Source organism: Melanotaenia boesemani, chromosome 13 (genome assembly GCF_017639745.1).
Source record: "Melanotaenia boesemani isolate fMelBoe1 chromosome 13, fMelBoe1.pri, whole genome shotgun sequence".
NCBI lineage: Eukaryota > Metazoa > Chordata > Actinopteri > Atheriniformes > Melanotaeniidae > Melanotaenia > Melanotaenia boesemani.
Window position 1 is genome coordinate 30,625,437 of NC_055694.1, and position 27,774 is coordinate 30,653,210.

General features: G+C 39.4%; 1 protein-coding gene across 1 annotated transcript; it reads left to right on the forward strand.

The window, feature by feature from the left end:
* Positions 1-8,038: 8,038 nt before the first annotated feature.
* Positions 8,039-24,412, forward strand: LOC121651927 (G-protein coupled receptor 37-like 1). The gene is made up of 4 exons (XM_042004396.1): positions 8,039-9,436; positions 18,389-18,697; positions 18,898-19,269; positions 23,389-24,412. The coding sequence occupies exons 1-4, from the start codon at positions 8,726-8,728 to the stop codon at positions 23,560-23,562; spliced, it is 1,566 nt and encodes a 521-aa protein (XP_041860330.1). The 5' UTR covers positions 8,039-8,725; the 3' UTR covers positions 23,563-24,412.
* The last annotated feature ends 3,362 nt before the right edge of the window (positions 24,413-27,774 follow it).

A 27,774-nucleotide genomic window follows, 5' to 3' on the forward strand; every position in this document is an offset into this window, starting at 1 on the left:
AATATGATGAAGTTGCAGATGCAGCTGTAAGGTTGAAACTTACTAAATTTACCATTACCATTAAAGTTACTGTTAAATTATTTATTTAATTCTTTACTAAAGAATCAATACAACATAAAAATAAAACTGAATGGAAAAAAGCATAAAGAAGAAAATCTTATATAATCTGCCCCTCTCACACAAATAATTAAACCAACAATAAATAAAATTTATTTACCTAATAAAGTTAAACTTAAAACAGTTCCAGGTCAACCAGCTGCTGTTTTCAAACAGATACTTCATATTTTACTCTTTGTTAGTTATCTACATAATGCCACAGAGCAAACCAGAAGAAAACAAATGAACCTCATTCATTATATTTTCTTATAATTGTGTCTTAATCATTTTTTACATTTTTTTCTGACCTGCTCTTTCACATGCTCTATACTGTCATTAAAAATAGTTGCATCATCTGCAAATAAAAAACATTTTAACAGTTTAGATACATTAACAATATCATTGATACATAAGTAAAACAGTTTAGGACCGAGGACTGATCCTTGAGGTACCACACATATTACATGTTTTATATTATTTATTTGAACAAACTGTAATTTGTTCTTTAAATAACAGATTATAAGCCATTTAATATGAATAGAGTGTGAGATAGCTAAAAAAAACAGAAGGGCCAGTAGCGTCAGGGAGAGCCAAGGCCAACACAACCAACAAAACCCCTCTTCCTGAAAATGAAAAGAACAACTTATGCACTGATTTGCAGTTACCATCTCTGGTTCCTTTGCGTTTTCTTGCATTGAAGACTGCATAGACAACGTTGGTTCTGCTGCATATGTAAGCAAGCTGGACCTTTTTAAAGGATATTGGGCAAGTTCCTCTAACTCAGGGAGCTTTAAACATCTCAGCATTTGTTATTCCTGATGACTTCCTACAATATACTGTCATGGCTTTTGGGATAAAAAAAAAACTCCAGCCACTTTTCAAAGGTTGATGTCAACAGTTTTGGGTGATTAAAAAATTGTAATGTTTATTTGGATGATGTGGTCATCTATTCTTCAAGGTGGCCTGAGCATCTGACCACTTTGAGAACGGGTCTGAATGCTTATCAACTGTATCACTGACTCTGAATCTGGCAAAACGTGAGTTTGGAAAAGCCACTGTCACCTATCTTGGCAAATAAGTCGGACAGGGTCAGGTTCAGCCTGTACATGCAAAGGTAAAGGCCGTTCTTGCCTTCCCCATACCAACCAGGCAACGTGAGTTGTGTAGATTTCTTGGAATGGCTGGTTACTATAGATGTTTCTACCGGAATTTCACACATGTACTTTCTCCTCTCACAACCTTGTGCAGTCTACATCTTCGGTTGGACCTCTGCTTGTCAGCATGCATTTGAGGGAGCAAAAGCCCTTTTGTCTAGTGTTCCTGTTCTTGCTGCCCCAGATTTCTCAAAGCCTTTCAAAGTGGAAGTGGATGCAAGTGATGTGGGTGCCGGAGCTGCTCTTCATCAGGATGATGCTCAAGGAGTGAATCATCCCATCTTCTTTTTTTCCCAGAAGTTCAGCACTCATCAAAGAAAGTACTCGACCATCAAGAAGGAATGTTGCTGGCATTACAGCATTTCGAGGTGTATGTGGGGTCAACCATACTTCCTGATGAAGTATTCACCGATCATAACCCCCTCGTCTTCCTGTCACGGATGTATAACAGCAACCAGCGGCTGATGAGTTGGACATTAATCTCTCAGAATTACAATTTTGTCATAAAACATAAGAAAGGAAGCAACAATGTGGTGGCTGATGCCCTTTCCAGAATGTAAATTTTGATGAACAAACTTGTGTTCGTTCTTATGGGTGGGGGTGTTACGGGAATGTGTTTGATCCCTGCGAGTGATTTTGTGCTGCTTCTGTAGGTGCTCCTCCTCCCACTAGCCAATCCATGCCGGGGGGTGGCCTTTAAAAAGACTGAGGATCTGCACGTCTGGGCCTTTCGGCCACTTGCTTTTGCACCTTGTGTCTGTTTAAGTTTAGTTTTTGGTTATATCTGGTGGTAGGAGTTATCTTTAGTTTTCCAGATTGGCCTTGTAGGGGAGAGCTGCCATTTTGTTTTTCTTGTGGGTTCTTTTTTCTCCTGTTTATGTTGAGTTAGGGTAGTTAAGAGGTAGGTTTGTATTATTTTGTTTCTGAGGGGAGCTAAGTTCGCCGTGTCTTGGTAGGTTTGCAGTTGTACCTTACACATCCCGGATTGAACAGAGCTCCATGGGATGTTCAAAGCTTGGGAAATCTTTTTATAGCCCAACCCTGCTACAAACCTGACCTGTCTGGTGTGTTCCTTGAACTTCATGATGTTGTTTGCTCTCCAATATTCCCTTTACAAACCTATGAGGCCATTACAGAACAGCTGTATTTGTACTGAGATTAGATTACACACAGATGGACACTATTTAGTTAGGTCAACATTCAATCATTCAGAAATCACCAGACAACTTCATAGGGCAACTGGTAGCACTCAGAGAAAAGGGGGCTGCATACTTCTGCACATTCATGCTTCAGTTTTTATTGGTAAACAAAAATTTAAGCATGTATAACTTTCCTTTTGCTTCACAATTGTCTGTCACTTTGTTGGTGAAAGACCAACACAAACACACTTTCCAATAGAATGAATTTATGTTTGTGGTCATAATGTATCAAAATGAGGAAAGGAAAAGGTATAAAAGTATGCTGAAGCAGACACTGCGATCCAGAGTGGAGCTCTACACTGATCATTTCTGTCACGGTCAGAGACCGTAGCTAGGAGGTGGACCCAAATGCAGAAAACAGAGAGAAATAAGGTGAGGATAAACAATCTTTATTAATACTTGGAATCATCTGTGGGAGACTTGTTCCAGGTACAGATTACTCCTCCTGAGAGAGGACAGAGGATTAACGAAGGTCTTATGAAAACTCTTGATATTGCAGAAAGAATCAGCAGCTCACTTGGATCCTGAGGTGACTAACGGTGGAGGGGTAAGGCTGAAAATGATCTCCATCTGTGAGGGTTGAGTTAGGTGGCAGGCAGGGCGAGCAGCACAAACGAGGCAAGGCTTGGTCGAGGCTGGAAATCCTGATTTGGCTTTCCCTTCTGTGGATCTCCAACGGCTTCTTGAAGCAACAGGGTAAACTGAGGAAATACACAAAAGTCAAGTGAAGCTGCTTGGAACCACAAAGATAATTTACGAAGGAAGACCAGATTACCACGCAGTCAAGAGAGATAATCCGGCGAAGACTGGAGCTCCTGCTGGTCCTTAAATAGCAGCCTGATGAGCAGCAGGTGGCTCCAGTTGTCGCTCCAGACTCGGCCCTGAATCTCCCTGGAAACCTGCTTACCCCAACCTGGAACACCTGGAACACCTGGAACACCCAGAGCACAACGATCGGAACTTTCTGCCATTCATGACTAGAACCAGCAGCCATGTTCTGCTGGGCTTGGGTCCAGACTCTGTTTGGGTTTTCCTGAAGCGGGTCTTGTGTTTTCTTACTAATTGGGTTGTGAAATGTTTTTCAAAATGATTCATGTGGCCTCCCTGAATAATAACACATGATGTGTATTATAAAATTATTAATATTAGCACTTCGCTGTAATAGTGACATAAGAATGAACACAGAAGTACAACTCTCACCTCTCTTCAAAATAAAAACAGAATACAAATATTTCCAAATCTTATGAACCCATATTTTATTCCTAGTAGAACATAAACAGCATGTCAGATGTTGAAACTGAGACATTTTATCATTTCATGTAAAATATGAGCTGATAGTGAATCTGTAAAAAGTAGTTCCAGGGAGATCTTTAGCATTGTGTAGCATCTCCTCTTCTTCTAACATCTGGGAAGTGAGGAGACCAGTTGCTGGAGTTTTAGGAGAGGAATGTTGTCTCATTCTGGTCTGATGCAGGATTCTAGCTGCTCTACAGTCCTGGACCTTGGTTGCTGGATTTCTGCTTTCATGCTGCTCCAGATGTTGTGTATTGGTGAAAGGTCTGGACTGCAGGCAGGCCGGTTCAGCAGCTGGACTCTTCTCCTGTGAAGCCATGCTGTTGTTATGGATGCAGGATGTGGTTCATCATCGTCTTGCTGAAATCTGCAAGACCTTCCCTGAAAGAAACGTTGTCTGGATGGGAGCAGATGTTGCTCTAAAACCTCTGGTTCATATCGGCATCTGAAGGATCTGCTTTTGTCCACTTCGCCTCCCAGCCAATCTCTAGACTTGTAAACCCAGCTGTTGTACTTTCTCACTGATTTAACGCAATAAGAATGATATTTTATATTATAAATTATTTCTGTGTTGATGTGAAAACTGATGAATAAAATAATCCAAAATCCAAACTGTCATAAAAATAATATTTATTATATTTGTCATTAATCATTGTTTAATCATTGTTTATTTTAATAATAGATGTCCATCGTTTTCTAATTTAACAACTGTTAACATGAACACTGAAATGGATCTTTTCTTATATTATTGGCGGCTTATAATATTTCTTTTAAACTTGACTAGATGATCTTTGGCAGCTGTTGTTCTGTAGGTTGATGCTAAAGTTGGACCTTACTGTCCATTTAATATGCAGAAAGCATCACACTTTAACACAACTGCAGCAATCTGCAGTCAACTCGTGCCACCCGTCCTGTCCATTAACAGATTTAATAGTCTTCTCTGTGTGTTTGAGGTTTTATGTAAGTGTAGTATCTGTAGTGAGTGCAGGCACTCAGAAATTTGCTAGTCTCCATGGTGATGTAAAAGTTAGGCCAAAAACTTGTTTGTTTCTCATGAGGCATGAAACTTTCGACGGGAAAAATGGTATAAGGCTTCCGATGGACTACAAACAGCAAGACCCCATAAATCCTTCAGCTATATATATATATATATATATATATATATATATGTGTGTGTGTGTGTGTGTGTGTGTGTGTGTGTGTGTGTGCATATATGTGTGGGGGTTATCTATATCTCCTGCTCCCTTTCTAAAACTTCTTGTACACTTTTGAAGAAACGTGGCTTGAGTCCATAAAAATCCAGGATGTTAGTCTACAGGGAGACTGAACGTCACGTTTTTAACGTCTGCGTGACATAAAGTTTTCAGCTCAGACGACGGTCAAATTTAGAAAACGGCAGCTGTCTAAATAGGGAAGATCTAAAATAAAAATGAGAGGCGAGACTTTTCCATCTGAACCTGTAAACAAGCCACATGGACCCAGACCAGGCCAGTTAACTAGAACAGATAGAGGGAGGAGGAGGAGAGCAGCAGGATGAGATGGGGAGAGTTAAATAAGCAGAAAATGAGATCAGGATTTGCTTATCTCCTGGCTCTAAGATGTGGAAGTGTTTTAACTAGCAGCAGGTGATGATCTGTCCCTGCAGGTCGACAGGCTAGACATGGAGTTGGACATGTTGTTGGACATGTATGTTTGAATTTGGGTTAAATCCCACTCATCTACTTCATGTAGTTCTTTTTATATATTGAAGCAGCTTTGCTCCAAAAGCAAACATGGCCGTCAGCTTCTGGGAGATTTAGATTGGGTTTAGGAGGAAAGAAGAATTTCAAGCTCACTTGTTTCACACCAACATTTTCCACTGACTTTCCCTTCCATATAAGGCGTGTGTGTGTGTGTGCTGACCTTCTTCTGGAGAGACCACTGGCCTTATAAAGATCTGCAGGAGCAGAGTGGACGGAGCGTGTTCACAGCCCCCCCTGGACTCACCTGACTGGACACAAAGAGGCTGAAGTTTCCCCTGATTTGAGTCAGGGTCTGAGGACGGCTAACAGCTTACTGAAGACAAATGTTTATGTCATTAGATAGAAAAACATCTGATAAATTAATAGATCAAAGTCATGGACTTTAGAGTTACTGTGTTAGATAAGTTTATCTATTCTGGATCACATCAAGAAAAACTTTTCACTCTGACACTCAGTCCTGCTGATTAAATATGAAAAGTTCAGAATGAGAAACCTTCGCTCCTGATTTTACTAAAATCACACAAAAACCCAGAACGGGTTTTACTTGCAGAGAGGGTCGTGTGTGTGTGTGTGTGTGTGTGTATTTGTAATGCTCCTCTGTGTCAGATCATTGTTTAGTTCAGAGGCCACATTCAGTGCAATCAGATCTCCAGTGGGCCAGAACAGAAAAATAAGAGCATAATAACATATAAACAACCCAGGTTTTCCATTGTTTTAGTACAATAAAGAACAAGTACATTATCAAGATGTTTACATTAAATAAACTATTATTTTAGAAAAAAAAATTATGAATTTTGGGAGAAAAATTAATGTAGCTTCAAAATAGTTTTACCTCCGTTACACATTTTTATTTAATTTTATTTTATGTTATTTAGGTGACTTAATAATTCTTTATCATCTGTTGTTTATAAGATATATATATATAATTTTTAAAATAATTTTAGTTATTTTAACATACATACATTTCCACATGTGTGTAGTAATCTTCGCTCCCTGAACTGACTCATCTGATGAAGTCAGAACTATGACGTCAGAAAGATAGAGAAAATAGAACAAGTTAACCAGTTAAAGAATGAAACCTCACTTGGACAAATTAGGAATTACAGTTACTTTTATTAAACAGATAAATATAATTAATATCTTCTATGTCATTTTCACATTTAACAAATTTATCCTGTGGGCCAGTTTGGACCGTGTGAGAGGCCAGTTCTGGCCCCTGGGCTGTATGTTTGACACCCCTGCTTTCAAACATAAACAAAACTGAAAATATGAACAATTCTCTTTGGAAATTCACATATTTTCTCCTTTTTTGTGAATTTTTTGAGAAGTTTTAAATGAACCAAGTGGAAGGATTATTGGAGAATGTCTGTAATTTAAGGCAGGACTGGGTGATTGTTGAAATGTGAAACAGGAGAAACGGATATATATTCCATATATATATGTTCCATTATAATGGAAACACACCAAATAGTGTACCGGACCGCACCGTACCCGCCCGAACCCAACCGAACCCAACCGCTCAATGGAAACAAGGCTTTAGCAGCTGCAGGTGAAGAACATGAGTGGTTTCATTAATGACAACAGTGGCCTCTGCTGGCAGGAAGCTGAACTACAGTCAGGCAACAATCAATACAAAGCTGCATTTATTCTCAGGGTTGAGTGCAGTCCTGATACTGTACCATATGATGCAGTTATAAAGGAGTGGGATATACACTTACTGTTCACTTTATCAGGTCCACCTTGTAAGTACCCTGTTGGACCCCCTTTTCCCTTCAGAACTACTTTGATTCTTGGTGTCACAGATTCAACTAGGTGTTTCCACTAAATTCTGAGCCTACCATCTGAATGTAGAGCTGAAATGGAAACTCAGATAATATATATATATATATATATATATATATATATATATATATATATATATATATATATATATATATATATATAAATGCTAAAGAGCTCACTGATGTTTTTAAATATAGACGAATGCAGGATAATTGCATTGCGTTTCCACAACATAATAAAACTAAAAGTACCAGTAATATTTTTAAATCTATTCTTCTCGCTGGAGGTTGGAAACTATATACTTAGATTTTTCTTTTTATTATGAAGCTAAATATATTTCATAATTTTCCACAAATATCTACATCAGAAGAAAGTCTGTCCATCCTCTTAAAGTTTTATGTTACAAAAGTTTTATGTTTTTCTTTATTTTAAAACCTAAAAATAGAAACAAAAATGTAGTTCTTCAAAAATGACAAAAATTTCCTATAGTAGAGATTTATCAAAAATTATAAGTTGTATTTTTTCATAAGATCTGGTAACATTTGCGCCCTAGTTTAGGGCAGCTGACCTCTGCACTAAACACATAAACAGATTTAGCTTTAAACAGCAACTGTTAAATATTTCTTAATATATATAAAATAGAAAGTTTAGCTAAATGTAGCATGATTTTTATTTTTAGTGAGGAAACAATCATAAAAACTGTTTTCAGCTGAGTTCCTGTCAGTAAGCTCACCACCAGGGGGCAGCAGAGCTGAGAGTGTGTTTAAAAGTGTGTTTGTGTGAGAAAGTCAGAGCCAAAAAGTGCAAAAGAAAGTATCCATGCATGATCGTGCAGACAAATGTGTGTATTTGTGTGTGTGCCAGCCTTGTTTGTATGCCTGTGTGTGTTCTGACAAAGGATCCATCCAGCCGTGCTGCAGAGGGCTGCTTGTTCCCAGAGACCCTCAGAGCTCCAGGACGCCCAATCTCTCTGCTGCCTTCGGCCCAGACACAGCAGCCCAGACACGGTCACCCACGCTCGCCCTGCTACCCCCGTCCTCCTGGAGCTCTGTTTGGATTACTAATGGATGGGAAAAACAGAGGCCAGTTTTAAAGTGAGAAAGTTGGAGTGTTTGGAGTTTAAAGAGAAGACAGTGGAGAACTTAATCTTGTCAGGATCACAGGCTGAAAAAGCTGGACTGGATTTCAACACAGTTTCTTCATACTTTGGAATTATTATTATTTTTTTTATCTTTGACAGACTTTCATGTTGAAATCTGACATCATCGAGGTAATTATTAACATTTTTCTCTTTGCTGATGATTTTTCAGGATCTGAACTAAATCGCTCTTTCTGAAAGATTCTGTAAACTTTCCCAACACAAGGCTCATCATTCCTGAGCACTGGGACTTCCTGGGACCACTGCTGGAATTTTATTTTTTTGGTTTTAACAGGAATCTTACAAATTAAATTGTGCGTCATGGCCCTGTTGGCTATTTTCTTGCTGTGTCTGCAGCTGCCACTGCTGTTTATCGATGCAAAGGGCGTCGGGCAACATGAAAAGCAGCAGAGCAGCGTTGATAAACCCTCTTCAAGTATCAGCCTCGAGTCCCTTTGGACTGCCAAGCTGGTAAAAACTCCAGATGACACCTACCCCCCCGAACAGAGCCTCCCCCTCTCTGAGATGGTGGACCTGGACTTGGACCGCCACCGCCGCCAGGCCCGTGGCTCAGAAGAGGACGAGCAACAGTCCACCTTCAGCCATTCCTTTGAGAATGAGTGGGTGACAACGCCTCAAACCACCGAGTTCAACAACACAACAAAAGTGGAAACAGAAAGTGACGATCAAGAGGGCAACGTCAACCTTCATGCTAACACCACCAGTCCTGAGCATGACGCTCCAGGACTCTTCAACCCGTTTTACCCGCTTGTGGAGACCTCGTACGCGGCCTACGCGGTGCTGTTCCTTGCCGGCCTGGTGCTGGCAGTGGGCGTGGTGGGAAACATGGCGGTCATGTGCGTCGTCTGGAACAACTACTACATGAGATCTGCCTGGAACTACCTGCTGGCCAGCATGGCATTCTGGGACTTTTTGGTCTTGGTGCTCTGCCTTCCTGTGGTGGTCATCAACCAGCTCTCCCATAGGAGAATACTGGGTGACATCACCTGCCGCATGGTACCTTATATGGAGGTGGGTGGGGCTTATGTTGCATAAAAGGAATTATTTTTTTGTTGTTGTTGTTGTTGTTGTAGTTAGTTTTTTTTTTTTAAATCAGGTGTAACTTGTCTTGATGCTCCTCATGTTGGATCAGGGAGACAAACCAGCTTTCAGAACTGGTGGTTATCTACGATAATTGAAAAACCAAAAAATTTGTCTTAAAAAAACAATACAAAACACAAAGTAATGTTCATAAGTTTGTTCGTGTTTCAAAGATAATCCTAACTCACTTTCTAAATATATAAAATACATAAATTTTTTCATATTTTTAATTTAAGGAAATTCTATTAATTAATTATTATTATTAATGTTTATACAGTTCACGAGTCATCTCAAAGCACTTTTATAGACATATTCCAATTCAATACAATTCATTGTAGTCCAATCATAATCCAGTTATAACAAATCCATTAAATGATTCGCATTAGTCCAGTTTACTATAACCGTGTTCATATGAACCAATTCATAACAGTAATGGCCTAGCTAAGAAAACACAGTGGATTGGATTAAATCTTCTCTTTGATCCATTCCTCCATCCTGAGCTGCATGAGGAGACAGTGGAGAGGAAAACCTCCACCAGGATCAGAACCAGGATGGAAAATCTCCACCAGGACCAGAACCAGAAAAGAAAACCTCCAACTGAATTAGAACCAAGAAGGAAAATCTTCATTGGAACCAGAACCAGGAAAATAACCTCCAACAGGACAGAACCAGGAAGGAAGTCCATCTGCCTGAACTGGTTGGGAGTGGAGAGAACAGGAAATTGGAGTCAACAAGCACTGTAACTCTAAGCCAGGGATCCCCCCTCCCCCAACCATCAAGTCTGGCTCAGCAAAGCTAATGATGTCATAGTTTTAATTTATTTATTTGATATACATTTTCTCTATTGCTGAGTCCAAGTCAGGGTCGTGGGGAAGCTGAAGCTTATCCCAGCAATTAGCAGGGGAGAGGCAGGATACACCCTGAACAGTTTACCGGTCCATCTATTTATTTTTCATGTATGTATTAATCTATTCATTACTACATTTTTTCAAAAAAGTTCTAGTAATTATGCTACATTTTTTAGCATTATTTTGTGATGCTATTTAATGATTTGGGAGAGTTTGTCTTTTTTCTGACGTACAACATTTACTCGACAAAAGCTCTGTATTTCTTAGTGAACAAGATCATTAAAAAAACGTTTGTCTAGATCAGGGGTGGCCAACATCGGTTTTCCAAATTTCCTTGCTCCAGCACACCTGACTTAAATTAAATGTTTCCAACAGCTTATAAGGATCTGCACAATGACTCATTAGTTTAAGTCAGGTGTGTTGGAGCAGAGAAATTTGGAAAACCTCCAGGATTGTGGCTCTCGAGGACCGACGCCGGCCACCCCTGGTCTAGATAATGTTCTCTGCTTATCTGCAGCTTCTTCTGTGTCCTCCAGAGGAGCTACATCCTCTTGTTGAGTTTCATTCACTCTTTGTTTTGACTTTGACTCATTAGGATATGCTTTTTCTTTAAGATCACATTAACACTGTAGTCCACTTTTAAATGAACCCTAGTTCACTTCCATGGAGTCCGGTTCGTTTGGACTTGTGTGAAAGTTCATTCACAAGATGTGAACTCTGATCCTCCTGAAAACCAGGATTCCCTGGTCTATTACAGTGTAAATGCAAAAGGAGCATCCAGTGATCCAAAGAGAGGTGGCAAAGTCAACATGGTGGATATCTGGCTGCCTCTTCTGCTGCTCATACTGGACATGTTTGCGTGAAAACCAGATCAGATCCGCACATCAAAGTTAACCAGACTGTCCAAATTTATTGTTGCACCATTGTTTGTTTGTAGTGAGGAGATGTTTTGGGTCCTGGTTAATCAATGAGCCAGATTTTCTTCTTCTTTATTATTAGTCAGTCAGTTGTTTCTGGAAATATCGCCCCCTAGTGAGCAGCTGGCATAACTACTTGAAGTTGTTCAGGTGGTTTGGTTCACTGAAGTAAAGTTCAGTGTGAAAGCAAATCAAACCAAAGGACGGTGAAAAATTGCTCACCATTCCCCGCCCAATCGAACCGAGTCCCCTGGACTAACCTGGTGTCAGTGAGTGATGATCAAATTATTGGTAATTTCTGACTTAACAGCTGAGTTGGAGCTCCGCAGAAGGAGAAATACTCTGATGTAGGTAAACAATCATTCTCCACAATGAGACAAGATTACAAGAAAGTTTTTCTTCTTGCATGAGAGAGAACGGCTGAGAGCTTCCTTTTTTTCTTTTTGTAAAATTATCTAAACTAATTAATTAAGAAAAGATTTTTCCTTAAGTGAAAGAGCTTCCACACCAAGTTACAAACCCAAAAGATAGAAAGATAAAACATGGAAGACATAAAAATGTAGAGCTCAAAAATAAAATTGACAAAAGAGACTGAATCCATCTTGAAGCCATTAGCTCAAATGTCATGAATTAGATCGAAGGACAAAAAAAACCCATAGAAGCAAATTCCTGGAAACTTTAAAGCAGGATTTATTAAAAAAAAAAAAAAAAAAGTCAGAGTGAGAGCAGAACATTGTAAACCACTTATTTAAAGAGATCAACTCAGATTTAAGCAGGCAGAAAAAACAGAAGTGTGTTTTCTATTTGATGTTTTTAAATCAAACTGCACGCTTGAGACACTAATGCTGCTCTTGTTTTTGAGTCAGTTTCCATGGTAATGCATGGTAACTACGCCTGCTGGAACATCCTGCTTTCAAGGTTTGACGGGAATAAATTGGGGATTAAGATCAGTTTTATTGTTTTGAGTTTTCTAAAGTTTTTCTAAAAATGCGACAGTTTCTCATCATCCACACGCTCAGAAAGCTTTGGAGCTGCTGATTGTTGTATTTCTTCCAGGTTAACATGATTCCAGTTACTGTCTAGGTTTGGCTGTACATGTTGAGGAAATACAAATGTGACTTATATTCATTTGGTGATGATTAACTTTCCTGGAAAAAGATAAATGCAACATCTATTTTAGTCACTGTGGCTTTATAGAGCCAAGCGGGAGTATATGATAGCTGTTATCCGTTTGCTAAAATCAAACAAAATAAACAAACATGGAAAAGAGGTGCTGTGTTGACAAGTCATCTCAGTGTTAATTGAGAACGCAGCCTCCCAGGAAAAGCAAGGCAAGTTTATTTGTAGCACAATTCAACAACAGGGGGATTCAAAGTGCTTTACACAATACAAGAAGCAAAATTTTACATTAAAAACAAAAGAGAAAGGGAAAAGAAAAAACACTGCATATAAACAGTATTAAAACATGATCACGCTTAAAAATTCAAGCTTCAAGGAAATAGATGCAGATTTGGACTTTTAAATAGAAACTATTGAAATGCAGCAGAGAACAGGTGGATTCCTGGATTTAATAAACTGAGGGTTTCAGCTGATCTGAGGCTTCCTGGGAGTTTGTTCCAGACATGTGGAGCATAGAAGCTGAATGCAGCTTCTCCATGTCTGGTTCTGACTCTGGGAACCAATAAGAAACTGGAACCAGATGACCTGAGGGTTCTGGTAGGTTTATACTGGGTCAAGAGGTCACTGATGTATTTTGGTCCTAAACCATTCAGAGCTTTATAGACCAGCAGCAGAACTTTAAAGTCTATTCTCTGACGAACAGGCAGCCAGTGTAAAGACCTCAGAGCTGGACTGATGTGGTCCACTTTCTTGGTCTTAGTGAGGACTGGAGCAGCAGAGTTCTGAATCAGCTGCAGGTGTCTAATTGATTTTTTTTAGGTAGACCCTGTAAAAACACTGTTACAATAATCAAGCCGACTAAAGATGAAAGCTGGACTAGTTTTTCCTGGTCCTGCTGAGACATCGGATCTTTTAGCCTTGATATATTCTTAAGGTAGTAGTAGGCTGACTTTGTGATTCCCTTAATGTGTTTCTCAAAGTTAAGGTCTTAGTCCATCAATACACCCAGATTTCTGGCCTGGTTGGTGGTTTTTGGGTGTATAGACTGAAGTTATGTGGTGACCTTTAATCATTTCTCTTTGGTTCCAAAGACAATCACCTCAGTTTTGTTTTTGTTTAACTGAAGAAAGTTCAGACACATCCAGTCATTAACCTCCTCAATACCTTTACCAAGAGCCTGTACGGGGCCTCGGTCTCCTGGTGAAATTATAATATATATCTGTGTGTCATCTGCGTAGCTATGGTAACTAATTTTGTTTTTCCTCATGACCTGTGCCAGTGGGAGCATGTAGATGTTAAACAGAAGAGGCCCCAGGATGGAACCTTGGGGAATGTAATTCTTGTCTGCTCAGATGTAAAGTTACCTATTGACACAAAGTACTTTCTGTTCTCTAAATCAGCGTAGCCAAGGTTTCCAGTCGTTTGAGTAATATATTGTGGTTGACTGTATCAAATGCAGCACTGAGGTCCAGTAAGACTAAGACTGACATTTTTCCATCGTCTGTGTTCAAACATATGTCATTAATGACTTTGGTCAGAGCATCTCAGTGCTGTGGTGCTGTCTAAAGTCTGACTGGAAGACATCGTTGCAGTTGTTTTGTGTTAAAAAGTCATTTAGTTGATGAAAAATGACTTTTTCAATTAACTTACTTAGAAAAGGAAGCTTTGAGATCGGCCTGTAGTTGTTCATTTGTGTCTTGTCCAGATTGTCCCTTTTTAGCAGAGGCTTGATTACCTGAAGTTAAAGACAAGTTCACAATCTGTGAGCTTGTCTTTACTATAAGGTAACTTTTAGTAATCATTTATTCTGCTGTTTCACTAAAGGGCTGTTAGCTTGTTTGTTGCTTTGAGTTTATTTCCCTTTTGAAAGGAGCCACATTTTTCAGGAAAATACATCAGCCAAAGAGCTTGTTCTTCTACTGATACTCAAAATACCTTTTTGAGTAAAGGTGGTGGTGGTGGTGCACATGGCAAAAAAATTACATGCACCAAAAATAATTTATGTCCACAACCCAAATTTTTAAAAATATTATCACATAATTCTGTGACCTGTGTGTCTCTGCAGTCAGAGGGGAACAGACTTTCTAAAAAATAAAAAATGCATCCACTTATATACAATAATTCTTGGCTTGAATAATTAATACGATAATAAAGTGTCAATGTGCCCCGAAAGAATCTACAACATGTTAAAGTAAAGTATTATGAGCTTTTTAAATGTTTTCGTCTACAGTCTACTTTGATAGAAATTAATACCTTAAGTCAGGACACATCAGCCGATGGTAGCTTCATGTGCACACATTTCATTTTCAGTCTGCGTGCAGAGGTGAACACCTGGTGCAGCTGGGAGGAACTCCCAGAAAAAGTCTATATCTGTCAGTAGTCACTTAAAAAAAGAGAGTAGCTGGAAGGGTCTGAATACCTGCTAAATATAGTGACAGAGTCACTAAGTTGGCAACATTTCAAGTTACCAGCCTTTTCCTTACTTGCACAGGTGCACATGCATGGACTAATTTCTGACTGCATGAGCAGGAATAAAATAAATTTATCTGCACAAACTTGCACATGCACGTGATATTTTGAGTCCTGTTATTTGCTCATGCTAACAATCAGCTTGGATTCTGCTACAGAAGTTAATTGGATGGTAGAGTCAACACACGGAGAAGATGTGGAGAACGCTGCCCATTTGCTGCATCAATAGGGTAACAGCGTCTGGTGGAGGCAGTATGATGGTGTGGAGCAGCATCTCCTTTATTGGAAAAACAAGGCTTGTCATCACTGGAGCAAATCTCAGTGCAGAGAGATGTGGAGATGAGCTCCTGCAGCCAGTGGGAATCTCATATCTCCACAGTCTGGGACTGAGCTCTATCCTCCAAGATGACAGCGCTGCTCAACAGGTTGATCAGAGAACACCTCCAGAATGTGGGAGTGGAGAAGATGGTGCAAACTGCCTGCAATCATCCACTCCAATTAAAGACACCAAACAAGAGTCAGTCAACAACAGAATCAGCTGTTGGGCATCGCCAGAGGAAATTTTTTTACCCACTTACTCAACTTTACTGCTTATCCCATAAATACATTTTCCTTACAAATGTGGCTTCATTTAAAAGGAAAATCAAGAGAAAGCTGATGACTTTCACTTCACATGAGACATGATGCAACAGAATAAATTACTACTGAGCACAGTTTAGTATGAGCAAAAGTCAATATACATAAAAAGATCAATAAATTAAGGAAATCTCTAGGAGTGAACAAAGGAAGTTTGAATCACAGACCCAAACTGGGAACTGGTTCCAAATAGGGGTGTCACCATCATAGATTTTCTTTGTACAATTATTGACAGAGAAATAATCCTGATATTACGATTATCATGATTATTATGTGATAAATAACAGTATGTCAACACTCCATATAGGTCTTGAATCTTAATTTATTTCTATCTTTTATTACCAAAAAATCTCATTCCAACTAAATCCCCCCTGCTGTGTAAAGTATAAATAAATCCAACATATGGACTCTGGATTTCTCTCAGAGAAAACAGATGGAAAAGTCAGCAGCACCTCTACCTGGACTTGGGAAGCTTCATTCTGGAAACTGCATCATAAAAATGCTTTTGAACATTTTTTTTCAGTCTGAGTAGAGAATTTAGAAAGCCAGGAAAAACATCTATCTAGCTTTGACTTCCAGCTGTCCTTTAGCAGAAAAGCTGCTGTTTAACACATAAATAATACTGGAACAGTGGAAATAAAGAAACAAGAGCACATATTTGGAATTAAATGTGCTTTCTTCTACAGACCATTGCACAGTAACCACTAAGAATATGCATCAACTTCACACTGAAGCGATTATGTTTGAACAGTGAAACTATTTACAACAAAAGAGTTTGAGTTTTTTTTGTCCACATAATGTAAGGTTAAATGAACGTTGCTTAACTCATCATGTTGCGCTGTAAGCCCACCCTGAGTTGAACACAATTTCAAAACTGCAAATGACACGATAACATTTAATTTCAACGTCATATTAGATAAACACTAGTGTTATTTAACCACTAAGATCATGCAATTTTTTTTACTTGAAATGGGTTTTTATGAATAAAAGACTTGTTCTAGACCAGCTATTTTACTGGACTACAATTACTGGACCCTTGCTGGTGTAACAGGGGTGGTTTTGTTGTATTTTCTGGAGTATGGTATGGCTTAATTTTCTTTATGATAATTTAATCATGGCATTTAAGACCACGGTAATTTGTGAAATCAAATGATCATGTCACCCCTAATCCCAAAAGAGAGAAACCTGAAAACTAAAAGCTTCTGGGAATGTCAAGCTATCCAGTGGTTGTAGACAGATATGGAATTATTCAATTAAATTAAACTGAGCTTTATTTGTATAGCCCCCATTTACAACAACGTCATCTCAGGGCACTTTATAGACAAATCAATTTGAGCCAGTTCATAATAAATAATAGCCTAGTTAGGGAATGATGAGATTTTTAATATATAACTGGACTATTATGGGCTTTTCATGTAATAAGAAGAATTTTCATGGCTCTTCTAAGCATCCAATGTAGAGCAGTAATGTTGGGAGAAATATGTTTTCTTCTTGGTGATGCCAGTTTGGCTTGTCAGTCTTTGGCTGTAGTGCTTTGAATCAACTGAAGGATTGTTAAAGTGTTGTTTCGACACCCAACAAAAATGGTAACACAGTAGTCAAGCCTGGAAGTTATAAAGGTGTGGAGCAGCTTTTCAGCATCACTTTGGGACAGGATGCTTGTTTTAGCAATTTTTCACAGATGAATCAAGGCTGCTCTTGCAACATGTTTAATATGTAAATTAAAAGACAAATCATTGACTCCAAGGTTTGTCAAAGCAGTACTAACAGACCAGGTACAACCATCCAGACTAAATTTAGATTGGTTGAAAAACAATAGCCGGCGGCTTTTCTGAACTCAGAAGCAATAGATTACAGCTCATTCCTGACCTTAATGTCTCTTTGTAACTTAATTAACTGATTGGTCTCCTCAGCTTTCGTTGATAAATAGAGCTGAATGTCATCAGCATAGCAATAGAAATGCATGCTATGTCTCCTAATTATATTGCCTAAAGGAAGCATTTGTAGTGAGAACAGAAGTTGTTCTCATATAGAACCCAGTGTAGGGTTGACATCTCTGTGGTAAAATGCTGTGGCTGAAGGTCAAAAATATAGCTGCTGTTTAGCCTTGCGTTTGTGCTGCAACTGGCTCTATTGTAAGTGAAATTGCTCACACACTTGCTTGTGTACTTCACTCGTTATGAGAGGATTCCACTAGAGGGCACATTAGAGAACTCAAAGCAGATAAAGCTGCTAAATTTGTAGTGTCTAAACAAAATGACAAACAAGGCCACAATAGTGGCGGTTAGTAGTTGGCTCATTTTGAGATAATGGCAGAAAAAAATACACCAGCAGAGTAGAGGTTGACATTTAAGGCCTTTAAAACAAGGGCGCAGTGTCTGGCCTTTAAACTTTCCATTTATTTGACTACTGTTGACCCTGTGACCTGTCTTCTGGTCAAACTGGTCCCTACACTGCCCCTAGTGGTTACTTGCATATTGCAACTGGCAGACGTATTACGTTCATTTCTGAGGACAAGGACAATGCTTTAAACACGTATGTGTAACTATGAGCAATTTAAAGCAAGAGTATTTTTGCCCTAAGCTTTAACAGAACCAGCACCGACAATTGTCCGAAGCAACAAGGTCATTTGTAACATTTGATTAGTGCTGTTTTTGTGCTGTGGTGTATCCTAAAAGGTTTATTCTGTTGTAATCTTTGGATCTATAATTAAGCATGTAATCAACTAGAACATGGGTTAGATGCAAGTTGAAAAATGAAGAAAGCTTTAAAAAACAGAATCCAAAGGAGTGTATGTACCTGGCTATGTAAGGCTCAGGAATTCAGTAATAACAAGAATTTCCTCAACCAATGACGTTGGTTTCACACTCACACTGTCCCTCTTGTCGGTGCAGGTTGTGTCTTTAGGCATCACTTCCTTCACTTTGTGTGCTCTGGGTATTGATCGCTTCCACGCTGCCACCTCCTCGTCGCAACTGAAGGCTCGGCGTGTGGAGCGCTGCCGCTCAGTGCTGCTGAGGCTGCTGCTGGTGTGGCTTGCTGCTCTGCTGCTGTCCAGCCCCGAAATCTTTCTGTGGCAGCTCAGCCAGGCTGTTTCCCCGTCAACCGGCCGGCTGGTCGACTCCTGCACCATCACCCTGTCCTCTCCATTGTCCCTCTACCTTCCCGACTCCCTCCACTCCCTGCTGCTCAGGTACCACCAGGTGAGCAAGATTCACATGTTCATAATGTTCCTGGATGGCGAACTTACACAGAAATTTAATCCAAATTTAACTGTAAATTTCTGTGAAAATTTTAACAGTAGCAAAGATGTTAATTATTGCACGTTTCAGTCCACTGCTTAGAGCTCAGCTATTGGCTGAGATCAACAGCTGATGGTGCTCATTCCTCATCTCTTCTTCAGGGTCGGATGTGGTGGTGTTTTGGCTGCTACTTCTGCCTCCCTGTCCTCTTCACCATTCTCTGCCAAATGGCCACCCGCAACGTCAACAGTGACTCCAGCGCCACCCAGAAACAGCGTAACCACGATGACCGTTCCTCCAACCAGAAGCGGCAGCAGCACCAGGCGGTGGAGCGGCAGCTGAACTGCACACTGCTGGCCTTAGCCGTGGTGTATGGCTTGTGTGCACTGCCCGAGCATGTCTGCAACATCACGCTGGCCTACACTCACATCAATGTGTCTGAAGACACTGCCTCCATGCTGGCGCTGTTACATCACTTTCTGCTGTTCTTCAAGTCTTCGGTGACACCGGTGCTGCTGCTGTGTCTGTGTAAGGTAGGTTGGATGGTTAATGAACAACGTAACAGCATTTTCATCTGACAAAGGAAGGGTCAGGAAAAGCAAAGGTAGCTGGTTCCACCACAGTCCGACTGAATTTACATATTGCAGACCCAGAGGTCAATCTGCAAGCAGCATTAGGGACTCAAATTTGGGCATGCTGGGAAAGAAGAAGAGCTTTACAGCCATCAGAGTAAAAGATAACTGTGGCCGGCAAGGCATATTAAGTCAAACACTCCGTGTTTTCTGCTAATTGTAAAGTGAGAGGCAACATGTCCAAGACAGATGCAGCATAGTCAGAGAAGAACTTCTCATTAATCTTGACATCATAGTGATCATGACATATAATTCAGTCTTGAATAGGTTCAGTTAAAAGTGGTGTTCTATGAGACAAGATGAGATTCATGGTGACACCTTAGGGTCAGATACAGAACCAGAGCATGTGGCTGTTGTCTAGATGAGATGAGAAAATGAGAAGCCATATGAGACAACCAAAACCCCCCGAAGAGGTGGTGAGTATTTTAAAGAGAAGGGGCCCCGTGATTAAACCTTGGAGATGAGGACTTTACAACGCATCACATTGTTTGATCCACTTTCAATGAGCCCTGGTCCCCTTCCACAGACGCTACAGTTTGTTCGGAGTAGTGTGAATTCTAATACACAATCTGGTGCAGACCAACAAAGTGAGCTCTGGTCTGCTTGACAAAGGGGGTCCTGGTTCTCTTGCAAATTAATCCTGGTGCGGTTTACTTACGATGTGAGAGCAAACAGACCATCCAGTGAACCAAAGAGGAAGAAAAGTAGGACACATAGCACAACATGCTGGTATCTGGTTGCCTCTCCTGCTGCTCAGACTGGACAGTAACCCCAAGACTGCAAAAAAATTTTGTTGCTCCATTGTTTGAGTCGGTTTTGGTCCTGGCCAATCAGTGAGCTGGTTTTTGATTCTCTTTCTTCTTGCTCAGTTTTTGTTTCAGGTAATATTGCCCCTAATAGTTGTAAGTCCAAAGTACAGGGTGAGAGCAAACCAGTCCAAAGGAAGGTGTCTAACTTATCTGCCCAATCAAACTGAGTCCCCCTGACCATCCTGGTGAGAACGTGCCCTTCATCTTTGCCCTGACACCTTAAAGAAGAAAAAAGAATCTCCCAGTAGAATACATTTAAAACCAAGTGTGTCCCCTGCCTGAGCTCTCAGGGACAGCAGATCTGCAGGTTTAATGTGAATAAGGCTATAAATCCAGCAAGATAAGAACCAAAAACGGAGCTTCAGCTCTTAGGCTGAAAATATACTTGCTTTAAATTATGAGCATGCTTGTTTATCATGGCTGCCTCACATGTTTTATGTTTGCTTGTTTGTGCACATCCTCAGAAATTAATGCTATGAATTCACAAGCTGCAATATATGAGTTACCAGTAGGGGCAGTGTAGGAACTAATTTTAACAGATGTAAAGTCCCATTGTCGACAGTGAGAGAAATGACAAAGTTTCAGAGACAAGCTTCGTGATGATGTTCGAAATGACGAAATCATCTAGTATCCTCTGGCTTTGTCCTGCCTAGACATGGTTTACCATCTTTTGTTGCCAGTCACACATACTCACACTCCACCAGTGCAGGAAAAACAGCCTGGTGGTGCACCCCGGATCCGCATCTGCATGGTGTTTCCAGCTGTCCTCTGACTCGAATGTGAGTCAGACTCCATGGTCCATGTTGGGTTGATTGGTTACTCTAAATTCTCCCGAGGACTGAGTTGTGGTTGTGGTTGAGTCCTGCGACTGCTGACCTGTCCAGGGTGTACCCTGCCTTTTATTTAGTAGCTGCTGGGATATGATCCAGCCCGCCGTGACCCTGCATTGCAATAAGCTGCAATAGAAAATGGATGGATGGATGGACAGTATGTAATTTCATTTACGCTACAAATTCTGCAATTCTGTCCTAGCTTAATCGTCTAATGTGCCCCCTACTGGAATGTTCTGGTAATGTAGTTCACAAGCGAGTATGTGAACAATTATACAAGATACATATTATAAGAGATGAAATGACATACTGTCAATAAATAAGATAAATAACATGAAACTGTTTAGTTTTTTAATAAAAATGAACAAGTATAAATCTGTTCTATAGAAAAGCTAGATTACTTGATTTAGATTTAGATTACTTGCCCCCCTGGGGGTGGGGAGGCTACTGCCCCCTAATATAATGGTAAGGGAACCACTGGATTTTAGTGTAACAACAACAATATGGTAAATTTGGATTAACAGTTGTCAATCTGAGTCTAAAGTCAGTATGTCCATTTTGCTATCAAGCTTAATGTGGAGCGATGGGTAATATTAGTTATACTAGTAAATCTTAATGAACTAAAGACAATGGGTTCGATGTTCCTGAGTAAATGACTAATCTGTGAGATACTGGGAAATAAAACATCTGCTTTTATCAACACTGTGACCAGAAAATAAAAATAATTCTGTCAGTAACACAAACAGACCACCTGTTGGGCATGTTACTTTAAAAATTAATCAATTATGGTTACTAGTTACTTCTTGCAAAAAGTAACTGAGTTAGTAACAGAGTTACAGCATTATAAGAGTAACTAATCAAAGTTATTATTCCATTATTTAAAAATAAAAAGTTTAAATATGTTCCTTTTTATGGAACTTCAAATACACCTGCATTTATGCACAAATTTATTCATAATAAAACCAAATATTAGATCTGACTAATGAGAGAAATGGAAACTTAATGGAATAAATTAATAACAGAACACAGAAGCTTATCTACTCAAACACTGAGTGTTTTAACCGTATCACTCCGCCTTCTCTTCACTGCAGCAGTAGCACAATATAGTACTAACAAATATGAAACTTATGTTCATCCAAAACAAAAATGACTGTAATCTTAGTAACATTTTATCCTCGGTAACGGTGATGGAAAGAGTAATTAGTTAGATTACCCGTTACTGAAAAAAATAACGCCTTTAGTAATGCTGTTTATTTTAACGCCATTAATCACATCACTAAACTGATCCCATACATGGTGTCCAGCAGCCTAAAGATGACAGAAAAAATAAAAAATAAACTGCCTTTACAAACGTTTGAAGTTATTTCTTTACCAGCTTTTGATAACTAATCATAACAAGATCAGTGTTTTACCTTGGTGTGGATTTTCAGTTATTAAAAGCAGTTTTTTTCAGATGAATTATATTTGAACTTTGAACATTGAACCACTGATGTCTATGAAAACCAGAATAACCTCTAATCTCCAGATAAGATATTCTCATCAGTAACTGTGGACCACTGTCTTATGTCATCAGTCCAGATATCCATATTGCTGTCCATGTTCAGATCACATGGTCATGGATAATTAAAGTGTAACTACACCCCCTGCTTTTTGATGATTGACAGACAGCAGTTCAGCTCACTGGCAAGATGCAAAGCGAGATTCACAAAGCACCTTTGCCACAGAGCGTCTTTGAGATGGAAGACTTTCACCTCCTGTGTCTCCTCAGTTACACATGAACAAGGTGGTCCTCTATATGTCACGAAAACATAACCCAGTTTTACCCTGTAGAGCTCGTTATGAGCCATTTTTTACCCACAAAATCCCATTTTTAAATAAAAAAAAAAAATTATCAACAGTACATGTGATCTTAATCACAATTAGGTAATACTGTGTTGTTTACAGCTCAAAAAATACATTTCTGGGTACACTGCCCCTTTAAAGCAAAAAAGTTTGATTTTGCTGATGTAGGTTGTGAGATAAATATGTTGAGTAAGCAGTTAGCAAATCTATAAAATCTGGTTTTAAAGGACAGACTGACACAACAAGCAGCTTCCTATCTAACAAGATGTTAGTAGGATTGACTCGTCCAACTCCACCATCCTGTAGAAGCCACCTTTTACTTCCAAAACTTTATATATACATATATATATATATATATAAAGGACCTTACTGAATTTTGTTTAATTAAGTCCCTTAAATTAGGCTTTTCATACATGCATGGAACTGGGAGCCTGTATAATATGTAGACTACTGACTCAGAAGTTGAATGAAATGATATTAAATGGGTCTGAAACATGGTGCAAAAGTTTACCAACACTGAGAATCCATCTGTGTTTCAGGCTCTTGGTCAGGCTTTCATGGACTGCTGCTGCTGCTGTTGTCAGGAGTGTCAGCCAACCGCAGCTCAAGGCTCGCCAGGCTCCGCCCAGGTCAAACTGAAGGCAGCCAATGAGACGTCCATCTTCTTTGACAAGGCTAAAGACACATCGGCCATCTTGTCCATCTCAAGCTAGAGTCATGTGTCCCTCTTCAGTTGTCACTTTATAAATCAGTCTTGTCTTGGCTGTCCAGTCATCTCTTAGTGTTAACTGTTAGCTGTGAACACTTTGCTTTCTTCTTCAACATGATATTTCCATCCCTTTGTGATCCCCCCCTCTTCCTTTCATTTATGACCAACAATGATCATGACTCCTCACCTGTCTTTCTGTCCACACCTCCTCAGACAGACTGTTTGTAAGATGCTCGTTTGTGGACTCTACAGTCTCCTGTTTGTCCAGGAACTGGTGTTTAATCCGTAGTGAGATAAGAAAAATTGCTGTTCTTGCACAACCAGCTGTTGTGACAGCAGGAGCCTGCTTCAGGACTCTGAACGGACTCTTCAAGTCAACCTCCTGCTGTCATATTCAGGATGCAGAGTAAAAACCTGGCCACGCTCTGGATTGAAGCTGTGAAGTTTGTGTTCTTTTGAAAAGTAAATGAAGCTCAGTTACAGTAAGAGCAAATATGCATGATTATCCTGGAGCACTTGAGGTCTGCTGCTCAAACACGAAGTGGGCTGGAGGTAAGCTTAGCTGTTCAGCTTGTCCTCTCTGGTAAAGCTTGCAAGAAAAATAACTTAATAAATAAATAATCTTCTGAGAGTTTAACCAGCTAAAACCTGACGTGCAAAAACATTTTCAAATTTAAGTATTGTTTTTAACAACCAACTTCTAAAATCTAAGCTTTCTGTAAAAGAAATTGCTGAATATGATTTAAAAGTGTTAAAAACAATGTTGATGTCTTCACAAGTTAAAAGTCTGTAAGGTTAAAATTGGAATTTAAGAATCTGATTTGAGTTCAGTCATTTTAAAGGTGCAAACTGTTTGATTTCATTGCATATACATATATATATATATATATATATATATATATATATATATATATATATATATATATAGACAGCTGATGGGTTTAAAGCTGATCGCGTCCATCAGTCCTTACAGTGGTGTTTCTAGCAGCAGTCCAGCAGGTTGTCCTGTGCAGCTGATGAAGACATGAATGTGTTGATGAAGGTCTGTTTCTGTGAAGTATGGGGTGCTTAATGAAGATACTAACCTGTCTTAAAATGATGAGATGTTCCTGGAGACGAAAAAACGACAAAACGGGACATCTGAGGAGAGTCTGAAGGAGACTCTCAGTAAGGTTTGTCTCTGTACAGGAAGTTAAACTGTGTAGCTTAAAGTGTATTAATGTTTTAACACAGTGCCTTTACTCAGACTGTAAAACTAAAACAAAAGAAATATAAATGTAGATTTAATTATTGATAGATATAACTAGTTAATATGTTTGTATGAAGGGAAGCAGGATAGTGTTTTTTTATGTTACATGAATGATTTGTGTCGTTGTAATATTCAGTGTTAAATGCAAGATATTACAATGTGTGTCAGAGCTGACTGTGCCTTATTGTCTCTTCAGGTTCCTGATTTTTAACAATCAGTGCATTTACATAAAATGTGAAAAAACAAATTGAAAAAACTTTATTTGACTAAAACTCAACTTTTAAAATACGAACATTTTCATAAGCTATCCTCTGTGGAAAAATACTGCATTAAGCCATAGAACATGATGAAAGGATAAATTTGATTTAATCTAATTTCAATTTAATCTTGGGATGAGTTATAACGATATTCTGCAGTTAGGGTGCTTAAGGGCCTATTTCGGTTCCCTTTACATATGTAAATGGCTGTGTTTGTGTCAAGCAATGTCACGTACCTGCCCACGTGTGTTACTTACGATGGCTTGGTTGTTAGGTAATACGTCCACAAGGGGGCAGTGGAGAGTGGACTCAACCCAGTCTCCTCCCAACCGTTCCCTTGCCCAGACAAGGTAACATAGAACCCGTTTACATGACCATCAAAATCTGATAACTGGGAGTAATCAGATAATCTGAATAATCAGTTTAGACTTGTCTACATGAACTACTAAAATGAAGTATTTGAAAAAAACTAGTCTACATTTTCCAGTCCGTTATCAGATAGCTTTTGGAGTAGGTGCATAGTGATGTAACATCCCTTTTTTTCTGAACATATATATATATATATGTGTGTGTGTGTGTGTGTGTGTGTTTTGAAAATGGTGGGTGGTGTGGCAGCAGCCAATAGTTGACCAACTGTGTTTAATTATTTATGAACCACAGCACATCGTTGATAGCGACGGCTGATTGTTGATCGCCGATTCACACGTCTGCCATCTAGTGGTGGAAAGTGGTAACAGGTTTAAGCTCTCTTTGTAGAGACATGGCCTGGTGCTTGTCGCAATTTTGCGACTTTGGCGCTTAAAGGATTATTCTGACTTCTTATCATTAGATAACTGCCATTATCTGATAAAGCATACTCAGAGTCTACATCGTTGAATTCTCCGATAACTCCAGAAATCAGATCATGATCATATTTTTGGTGGATTTTTCATTGGATAATTTTCAGTAGATTTTTTTTTATTATTATTATTATTATTACTTTTGTCTGTTTCAAGTTAACTTATTGATCATTTTGTGTTTTTCTTTCATTTACAGAGGGGGGCCAACAATTGTATCCAAGTCTGTACAAAACACACATGCACACATGTACACTCGCAGAAACGGCCCCTGGAAACAAATGTGTTTTTAAATGAGTTTTAAAATAGGAAGAGGCCTGCCAGGCGGCCTGGGTGTACCGTCTCTCACCTGATAGCAGATGGGATAGTTTTCAGCCCCCCTGTGACCATGCATGGGAACAAGTGGGTATAGATGGATGGATGGATGGATGGATGGAGGGAGGGATTGATGGATGGATGGATGGATGGATGGATGGATGGATGGATGGATGGATGGAGGGAGGGATGGAGGGATGGAGGGACGGAGGGATGGATGGAATAGACAAACATAATTTTTAAAGGCAAATTTTTCTTTAGAGCTACCACCAGTTGTGGAGCTAGACTTTTATACATGGGGGCTCCAGAGAGTGGGCTAGACTAAAAAAAGGAAATGATAGTGTTCATCTCTCTAATGCTGGACTTTAACCAAATGATTTTCACAGTCGCAGACTAAAAACAGAAGTCTTTAGTAAATCTTAGGAGTCTTACTGGAGTCATAGCGCGCTCCCGTCATCTCGATCGTCAGGTTTGAGGTGGTAATCTGCGCTGTCTTGGGTCTGTGACAATATCAAGCATGTTTGTGAAGTAAATGTCCACTGTGGATGATTTATGTTACAGTATAATGATCTAACAAATGAGAGAAGAATAGAAAACGTATTCATCCCTCCAGATACTGATGAGTCGGTGTAGCACCAGGTGGAGATGCAAAGGCATATGATGTGTAACTCCTTATTGGTCCTGGAGGGAAACTCTCCCCTTGTTTTCTTTGCTGTGGTCAGATCAGCCCTGTTCCATATCAAGTGTCCAATATATCACAAAAAATGCTTAAAGGATCTGGTTTGTAGTCTTGTAAACAGTGACTCACAGTCTTTGTAAAATCTGTCTGATACTTAAAACTCTAAATACTTTTCTTTAGATGTGAGCTGGCTCAACCAAGTACTGAATAGACTGTGTGCACTTATACCCAAGTTGATATTGATTGATGAAATTGTAATGTTTGTATTTAAACAAAATGACTTACAAAAACTACAAAAAACTTAAAAAAAATATATAAAAAAGTTCTGTACTGCCTGGGTCCAACTGGACTCAAAGCAGTCTGACTACAACTTAATGATGACGTCCCATCTTGCTTGAATTCTCACTTGTGTTGTTCTTACTCTCAAATGTAAGTCGCTTTGGATAAAAGCGTCTGCTAAATGACTGTAGAATAGAATAGAATAGAATCTTTACAATAATAATCTGGATCACCACGTGGAAATATTTGCAACAAGTTCAAGAAGGTCCATAGAAAGTTAAGTTGGTTGTTTTGGGTGCAGTATGTGGAGCTTGATGTGGTGGTAGAGGGATTAGTTCTGGTTTCCTGTCCTGGGGGTGGTAGACTGGATCCTTGTGTGGCTAGTTCTATGTTGGTAGCTGCAGGGCTGCTGACACTGGGGCTGGGGTCTGTCTCAGTCTGATCTACAGCCTTCCTCCACTTAGGGACTTAATATCCCTTTTTAATGTGAGTAGTAGTAGTCTTGATTGTCGTTTCAGCCATATACATAGTACACAGTGAGACGAAACAATGTTTTTCCGGGAGCAATTGGTGTTACACACAACTGTTAAAACACAGTAGA